The 8,612-nt window shown below is 41.3% G+C and overlaps 1 protein-coding gene across 1 annotated transcript in view; it reads right to left on the bottom strand.

Moving 5' to 3' along the window:
• Positions 1-559: 559 nt before the first annotated feature.
• The window catches only part of LOC130389551 (myelin regulatory factor-like), a 17,063-nt gene continuing 9,010 nt past the window's right edge, over positions 560-8,612 (bottom strand). The window contains exons 11-23 of the mRNA XM_056599382.1: positions 8,371-8,480; positions 7,965-8,125; positions 6,208-6,280; positions 5,784-5,866; positions 5,574-5,642; positions 4,534-4,601; positions 4,339-4,416; positions 3,758-3,985; positions 3,518-3,611; positions 3,339-3,401; positions 3,087-3,192; positions 2,908-2,982; positions 560-2,748 (exon numbers count right to left, since the gene is read on the bottom strand). Coding sequence (XP_056455357.1) covers positions 2,659-2,748; positions 2,908-2,982; positions 3,087-3,192; positions 3,339-3,401; positions 3,518-3,611; positions 3,758-3,985; positions 4,339-4,416; positions 4,534-4,601; positions 5,574-5,642; positions 5,784-5,866; positions 6,208-6,280; positions 7,965-8,125; positions 8,371-8,480 — 1,298 coding nt within the window. The 3' untranslated portion in view covers positions 560-2,658. The remainder of the gene's footprint in view (positions 2,749-2,907; positions 2,983-3,086; positions 3,193-3,338; positions 3,402-3,517; positions 3,612-3,757; positions 3,986-4,338; positions 4,417-4,533; positions 4,602-5,573; positions 5,643-5,783; positions 5,867-6,207; positions 6,281-7,964; positions 8,126-8,370; positions 8,481-8,612) is intronic.

Raw genomic sequence — 8,612 nt, forward strand, 5'->3', positions numbered from 1 at the left:
CACATTTCTAGATGCACTTCATGATGCAGCTGAACAGGACAGACCTTGCAGCCCAGGTTTGTTGTTGTGGGATAATGTTAATTTCCATCGGGCTGTTTTGGTCCAGAACTGGTTAACAAACCATATACAATTTGAAGTCGTATATTTTCCTCCTTACTCTCATTTCTAAACCCTATAGAAGATGAGTGTTTGTGTGTGTGTGTGTGTGTGTGTGTGTGTGTGTGTGTGTGTGTGTGTGTGTGTGTGTGTGTGTGTGTGTGTGTGTGTGTGTGTGTGTGTGTCTGTGTGCGTTCTTTGCAGAAAAAACGGGATAAAAACTTTGTTTCAAAGAACAATACAACAATTTTTGTGTTTGTGTGTGTTTGTGTGTGTCTCTGTGTGTGTGTCAATACTAATACTTACTAATTACATTTTTAACTTCACAATTCAGAATTAATCTTGAATGTAAGCAACCGTTTTTGAGAGACAAGACATGTACTTTGTATTTCAATTAGTTGCCAGGGTGCAAATAATATTCGATCCAGAATGTCAAACAGACACCTGCCAAGTACTCAGCTCGGCTTTTGTAACATCTTTATTGAAAGCATGCGTTTGTGTTATTACAGCATGTTTATGTCAAAACACATATAAGGGTCACGTGGGCAAATGACAACAATGACAAACAACAACAACAACAACAACAACAACAACAACAACAACAACAACAACAACACAGTTAAACAACACAATGAAGGAAAGCGAGAACAGATTAAGGAAGAGATATGAAAAAAGATAACTTGAAATCCCCCAAAATTTGAAATCATGCTATGTTGACAAGACATTGATTGATAATGAAATTGTTTCCATTACAAAAGGTTAAGATATTAATATAACAACAACATGAAACATTGCAATTCTATCAGACTATTTGATACCAGTTTATATCTACTGGAAAGAGCAATTATAGGTCATATATACAGTGCAAATAGAGCTAAGCTGGGTTTACTATGCTTGCTTGTGCATTATAAATAAGCTTTGATAGGACCTTAAAGTCGTATAATCATATCGAAAAAAATATACAATGTTTTCATAGTTTGCATAACAAATAATACACAAAATTAGTTAAATGACTGCTTATATGTTTACATATTGATGTTTAAAATTCAATGTCATAGTCATCCTCGTTTCCCAAAATTATCAATAAAATAAAATGCATGTTCTAAAAAGTTCTCAAGTGCAAACAATTCAACTTACTTATTATTGCTCTCCTTGGACATATTATGGAAAAATACTAAAAAGTATTTAGTGAATCAAAAGTACATATACAAATGTACAACTTTTAAATTACCACAATGCAAACACTGTAATATTAGTCAAAGGTTTTCCACTCTGCATGTTTTTGTGTGTGTAAAACATAGGTACAAATTAATAGTTTGAAACATCCAGAGCATGTATAGAGCAGAGCAAGAATATATCAGTTTGGTGACAGGCTAACACATGTAATACCCATAGTTAACACATGGTTTATATCTGTGCTACATCTGCTAAGATGTATGGAAAAGAGCGAGCAGGAAACTAATTTATAGAACATGCTCCTCTGTTGATATGCCAGTTGCAATCGTTGCATTAAATCCAGTTAACCAATACAGTATAGGCCATTCCAGTGTCTTTGAGAAATGTCCATTGCTAGACAACACTTTTCTTCGCAGAAGATGATGCAACATTCAGTGTTTCAACTCTTATGCGCTTTTCCAGTTATTTGATTTCCAGAAATGCTTAATACATGTCATCCCTGAATGAAGTGAGCAAGCATCAGGGCACAGCGAAAATAACTTCAGGGAGGAATGGTATGGTCTGTTTAATAAACATGGAAAGATTTAGAAAGTTTTTTATCGTTTGAGAGCAAACCATTCTCTTCCCCACAGAATCTTAGACGTGATTTTCTCTCTGCATATTCAGTGTATGTTTTATAGAAATACATATCCAGTAATAGCTGTGGCCTCCAACTCTTTCCATAATATGTAGACCTTTAACATGCCAGTGTGAACTTTTGAGGTATATTTAAAATGTGAATGGGCCATTATTTATTCATGAATGTACAGAATCGAATGATCTTTGCTCCAGTGTATAAAACTATAACTAAGGATGTTTCATGTTTTAAGGCATAAGTCACATTTGTTTAATACATACAGAATAGTAGAAAATAGAGTACTAAAATAGACCTAGCATCGTTATTTCTGGTCCACTCTTGCTTTTTGAACTGTAAGCTGTACATTGCTAAACAGTGATACAAAAATGAGTTGCACAGTTATTTTTGTTAATTTTGACGTTATACTTTTCAAACAATAATAATTCGCTGTAAAGAAATGAAGAGTTGTCATCTTCAAATGGCTTTTTACTGAATCCAACAATGATATATTCAGTGACAAAATACATTTATTTTAAAACAAAATAAAAACATTAACCAGTGTTCTCTAACGTGATCTCTACAGCACTTCAAAAATCATCAATAAAAATGAACAGTGGTAGATAGCTTGTCTCAGTACCAGCCTCTTTCCTGCTAAATCAAGATTGAATGTGTCAAATACACAATACCAACAGGACCAAGTATAACTACTAGCTGAATAAGTGAAGTCTTGGCTTGCTGTTACAAGGCACTTGACCAGATCCTTCAGTGTCTTATTGACAGCTGCTTTGAATTAGGAAATAGTAGTCTGAGTATAAGGCAGTTGTTTTGTTTTCCTCCTTGCTGGAACAGCCTACGTCACTCTATGGGAAGAAAATTTCAGAATATGATGTCAGCAAACAGGTACCAAAACTAACCTCATATATAACTAAATCATAGATAGAGTGTACAGCCAGAAAGTTGATATTTTAGGTAAATTCAAATGGGAAATACATGTTACAAAGATATAACTGTTGACTGACCGACAGAGTGACACGGAAGTGATGGATGACATCCTGGGACGGTAGAGCCGGTACTGATCTCAGGTGCAGGATCCCCTGGGGACATTGTTACAGAGACTTATTACCAGGATTCTACCTCCACACACAAAGCAATCATGGAAGAATCTTTTCTTAAATCTGGATTAAGCATCACTGCATACCCTTGTAGAGGCACTCTTTCCAGTGTAGAGCCGTGTCTCATTGTGGTCCGGACACAGCTGGCCCCTGGCGTACCCACACTGCTGAACCCACACGCTTTGGTTGGACCTAAGATAAACAACAGTGAGTACCAAACGTACAAACGTTGCCTGTGAAATTTGGACTTCTTAATGCAAGGCAGTAGGGTTTTCAGATGCTGACAAAATGGGAAGCACAAGTGTGTGATGTTTTGTGTTGATGTTTTGTGTACTCACGTCATGTGCAAAGTAATCTGTGACATGGAGGAGTTCCTCTTCCCGTGGAGAGATATGGTGTAGCTGAGGGTCACAAGCAGAGGAAAGGTTATAAGCACCAAATAACCTAAATTCAAGCTGAAACACAGCCTCCATTCTCCACAGCTTGAGGGAGCTTTAGGGCTGAAGCTCATGCCCACCTGCAGCTCTCTGGTGTTGGGCAACTCCGGGTCGTGATCTGCTGGCCGGTCTCCAGGATGTGCAGGCCAGTCAGAGAGGGCGCTAGCCTTTCCCCTGTGACGGAGAGAAAAGTCTCAGTGTGTTTGCCACTGTAACCACAACAAAGCACTCAGAGACAAATCAATCATACGAACGGCTTTACTATGTTTGCCTCCCGCACACAGTGGGTTACGGAGAAGTCAGTTCCTGTGGTTAGCTACCCTGTGTGTGTATGCTCCGCTGTCTGCGTGGTGACGGCAGCCCCCCCGGGACCCGGTTGGGATCTCCCGTCTCCTCCTGGTCAGAAGGGAGCGGTCGACGGGACTTGGCGAAGTACAGAGGTGTGGAGGTGTGGCTGAGGCGGTTCTTGTTGCGGCCGTCCTTGTCCATGGGTCTGGACTTGGCCTTCTTGGTCATGGTGCCGGCTGTGGGGAGCGGGCCACCTGCGTCTGGAGGAGGCAGTGGTTCAGCCCGATGAGATATGGCCGCACAATGGGATTCTATTTGTTCTGCTTCCGCATTCTCTATTGCGTGAAGCGCTCCCCTGGTCAGAGACACAGAGCTGCATCAATCACGCTCTGATCCAGGTGTTTGCTAAGAGCATGCATTGCTTAACAATGTTTCCGTTGGGCCCAGATACACTTATCATAACACAGATGTCAGGAGCATAATAACCGCATAATAATTCTGATACCGGTAATTGTGAATGCAATATTCAGCAAACGTTGCGATTATCCTCTATGCACCACTAAAACCTCATACCAGAGCATTACAATAAGGCGGGACCATCGAGCTCTCTCACCTATCAGGGACTGGTTTCCTCGGAGCGGGAGAACGGTAGACGAATGGTTGTTCAGTGCTGTGGTAGAACAGCAGGCCTCTGTATCAGATCAAGGCGTAGGAGAGAATGGGAACATGTTGCAGTGTTTTTTGTTCTACCATCTGTGTTCCATGCTGTGTGGTGTTGCTGGTGGGCCTGGTGAGGACGACCCCCTACCTGGTGAAGCGGTGGAGGGCTGGGATGTGAAGGAACCTCTACGAGAGGAGCCCACTGGAGCTCTGGACCTGGGAAGGTTATTATAGTAGAGTGTATATTTTATGACATGGAGACTTGAGACATACTGGCTATTTAATGTGTCGATTGACGCCTTGTTCACACTACATGCTTCCGTCGTCGGATGGCCGAGGGCGTGTCTGACGTATAGGGGACTAGTCTTGTAGACACATACTGCAGCCAATCAAATCGCCTCCCTCTACAGGTGACTAAAAACAATCTTATTATTCCACATTTCTTTAAAAATATATAACGGCCAGATTTTTCCTGCTTCTTCCTGCTTGTTATTGCAAAATGGATCCAGGAAACGACTGGAGTTTATTTGGCCCGAAGGATCCAGCGCTGCTTGAAAAGTTGAACATTTCTCAACTTTTTGACGAAGGCCACGGAGCCGAAAGGACGGACGGACCCACAATGCATTTCGCGAGCGCCCCATGCAAAGTCAATGAGATCCGTCGACGGACCGAGGTAGTGTGAACAAGACTTGAGTGTACAGTATGATATATTATTCAATTTTTGCTTATTTATTAATTAATTAAAATAGTTAAAAAATACAATGTACTGTGTGACCACATATTTGGCAAACAAGGGAATTAACAATGTTCAATGAAATTGAACAATTAGCTCATATACCATATTAGAGTACACATAGGCAACAGAATAAACAGATACGGTATACAAAGATACCGGAGATAGGAGAATAATCATTGTGCAGTAGTAGATATGAACCGAGGACAAAGACATAGTCCAAGGGGAAGAGCAAAGGTCTGGGAAAGCCTACCAGAGAGGACAGACAGGAGGACAGAAGGTGAAAGTGGCAGTGAGGACGGGCATCCAAGAGACGTAGAAAACACAGGGGGAAGGGAGGCTGCGACAGGCAGGGCAGAAGAAAAGAAGTGAAAGAGTGCAGACTAAGGAAGGACACGGCAGAAGGATATGTGATTGTGTGAAAGACTCTTGAGAATAAAGTAGGGGCGCCATACCCATCCTTCTCACTGACGGCTCCTTTGTGGTGGAGAGTGAGCACGTACAGCACGGACATGGAAATAACACTGAAACCAAAAGTCAAACAATCAACCAATTACTCAATTTATCTGCCAATCATCATTGCATTGACAAAACAGCTCCGCACGGCTCAGTCTCTCATGTCTGTGTGCTTGTGTTCCTCCTCCTATACATCGCCTCAGACTGACCTGAAGGCCATGACCACGACCAGAGCCAGGATGGTGCCCTGCATGATTTTCTGGCTGATGCAGCCCGGATCTGGGGGTGGGGTCTGCAACGAGACAGGCAAACCCAGAGGGTCACATTATTATTATTATTTATTTATTTGATTAGGACATTGCACATTAATCAACATGTCAGCCAGAGCATTAATATAAATATGCCAGAGTTAACTTAGTTGCTAATTTACATCCGTTGTCCTAAGGCAACATGACGTTAAGAATGGGATCGGGCCTAAGGCCCAATCCCATTCCTTCCCCTTACCCCTTCCCCCTTCAAAACAAGGGGGAGGGTTAAGGGGAAGGGGTAAGGGGTAGAAATGGGATTGGGCCTAAGGCTGCCTCCCTGCTTGCTTCTACTGCTGATGATGAGTCACAGCGTGCTTCTACCCACCTTGGTCCCGGGTTTGACCGGCTTCTTCTTCAGAGGCCCGCTGCCGTTCCTGCTAAAGTAGCTACTTGATTGGCTGCAGGTAAGAGGAGGGAATATGAAATAGAATATTGAATATCCAATCATCTTCAGTTGTGAGAATGTATTGAAACATATTATTAATTCATCTGTGTATCATGCTTATAGTGGTTCCTTTGGGTGTCTCTAGATGGACTTACGGTTAGATAGATAGATAGATAGATAGATAGATAGATAGATAGATAGATAGATAGATAGATAGATAGATAGATAGATAGATAGATAGATAGATAGATAGATAGATAGATAGATAGATAGATAGATAGATAGATAGATAGATAGATAGATAGATAGATAGATAGATAGATAGATAGATAGATAGATAGATAGATAGATAGATAGATAGATAGATAGATAGATAGATAGATAGATAGATAGATAGATAGATAGATAGATAGATAGATAGATAGATAGATAGATAGATAGATAGATAGATAGATAGATAGATAGATAGATAGATAGATAGATAGATAGATAGATAGATAGATAGATAGATAGATAGATAGATAGATAGATAGATAGATAGATAGATAGATAGATAGATAGATAGATAGATAGATAGATAGATAGATAGATAGATAGATAGATAGATAGATAGATAGATAGATAGATAGATAGATAGATAGATAGATAGATAGATAGATAGATAGATAGATAGATAGATAGATAGATAGATAGATAGATAGATAGATAGATAGATAGATAGATAGATAGATAGATAGATAGATAGATAGATAGATAGATAGATAGATAGATAGATAGATAGATAGATAGATAGATAGATAGATAGATAGATAGATAGATAGATAGATAGATAGATAGATAGATAGATAGATAGATAGATAGATAGATAGATAGATAGATAGATAGATAGATAGATAGATAGATAGATAGATAGATAGATAGATAGATAGATAGATAGATAGATAGATAGATAGATAGATAGATAGATAGATAGATAGATAGATAGATAGATAGATAGATAGATAGATAGATAGATAGATAGATAGATAGATAGATAGATAGATAGATAGATAGATAGATAGATAGATAGATAGATAGATAGATAGATAGATAGATAGATAGATAGATAGATAGATAGATAGATAGATAGATAGATAGATAGATAGATAGATAGATAGATAGATAGATAGATAGATAGATAGATAGATAGATAGATAGATAGATAGATAGATAGATAGATAGATCTGAAATACAAGTTGGCAGAACTCCAAAAAAGTTAGCCAAAGCCGTGATGCACTGCTTCTCCGTCATATCCCTAATGTGGCAGCAACCACAACCAAGTCCTTACCTGAACGCATCTATCCCTCATCTCACCCTGATAGGGCTGGTTCTTAACACGCCCGTTGGGATGACTTCAGCTACCGCAACACACCCGTCCATCGGGTACAGTCCTGGTAGCTTCTACCTCCCTGTCTCACCTGACGGTGCCCTGTCTCACCTGACGCTGCCCTGTCTCACCTGACGGTGCCCTGTCTCACCTGACGGTGCCCTGTCTCACCTGACGGTGCCCTGTCTCACCTGACGGTGCCCTGTCTCACCTGACGCTGCCCTGCCTCACCTGACGGTGCCCTGCCTCACCTGACGGCGCCCTGCCTCACCTGACGCTGCCCTGTCTCACCTGACGGTGCCCTGCCTCACCTGACGGTGCCCTGCCTCACCTGATGGTGCCCCCGCTCACGGTGCTCTTCATGCTGTCCAGGCGCCGCAGCTTGGCCAACTTGCGGCTCCAGCGCTCCAGCTCGTCGATGCGGGTCTCCAGGTTGTCCGTCAGCTTGCACAGCTCCTTCACCGCCCCCACGTTCTCCATGAAGATACGCTCCTAGGGGGGAGAGGTCATCACAGCACATCAGGGTCTACGGTAGGCGTGTGCTGTTTGTTCCTGCTAACAGTTTAATACAATGATACATTTCCTCCTACCTCCCTTTGTGTGTGTGTGTGTGTGTGTGTGTGTGTGTGTGTGTGTGTGTGTGTGTGTGTGTGTGTGTGTGTGTGTGTGTGTGTGTGTGTGTGTGTGTGTGTGTGTGTGTGTGTGTGCCTGCGTGTGTACACGTGTGTTTCCCTCACCTTATTAACCATCAATATCTTTGGAATGGTTTCTCCGTTGGTGCACACCACATCCCCCGCCTCCTTCACCGCCTCGGGTAAGATCTTCTGAACCTCCTGGGCGATGACTCCTACATTAAGGGAAAACACATTACAACAAGAATTCAGCACAACAAGAAATAAAATGAATGGGAACTGTATTAAGGCCAAGAATCTTCTCTCCCTTATGCTATGTTCACAGATTAAAGGAAAAAATTAACATT

The sequence above is a fragment of the Gadus chalcogrammus genome, chromosome 9, assembly GCF_026213295.1.
Source record: "Gadus chalcogrammus isolate NIFS_2021 chromosome 9, NIFS_Gcha_1.0, whole genome shotgun sequence".
Lineage (NCBI taxonomy): Eukaryota > Metazoa > Chordata > Actinopteri > Gadiformes > Gadidae > Gadus > Gadus chalcogrammus.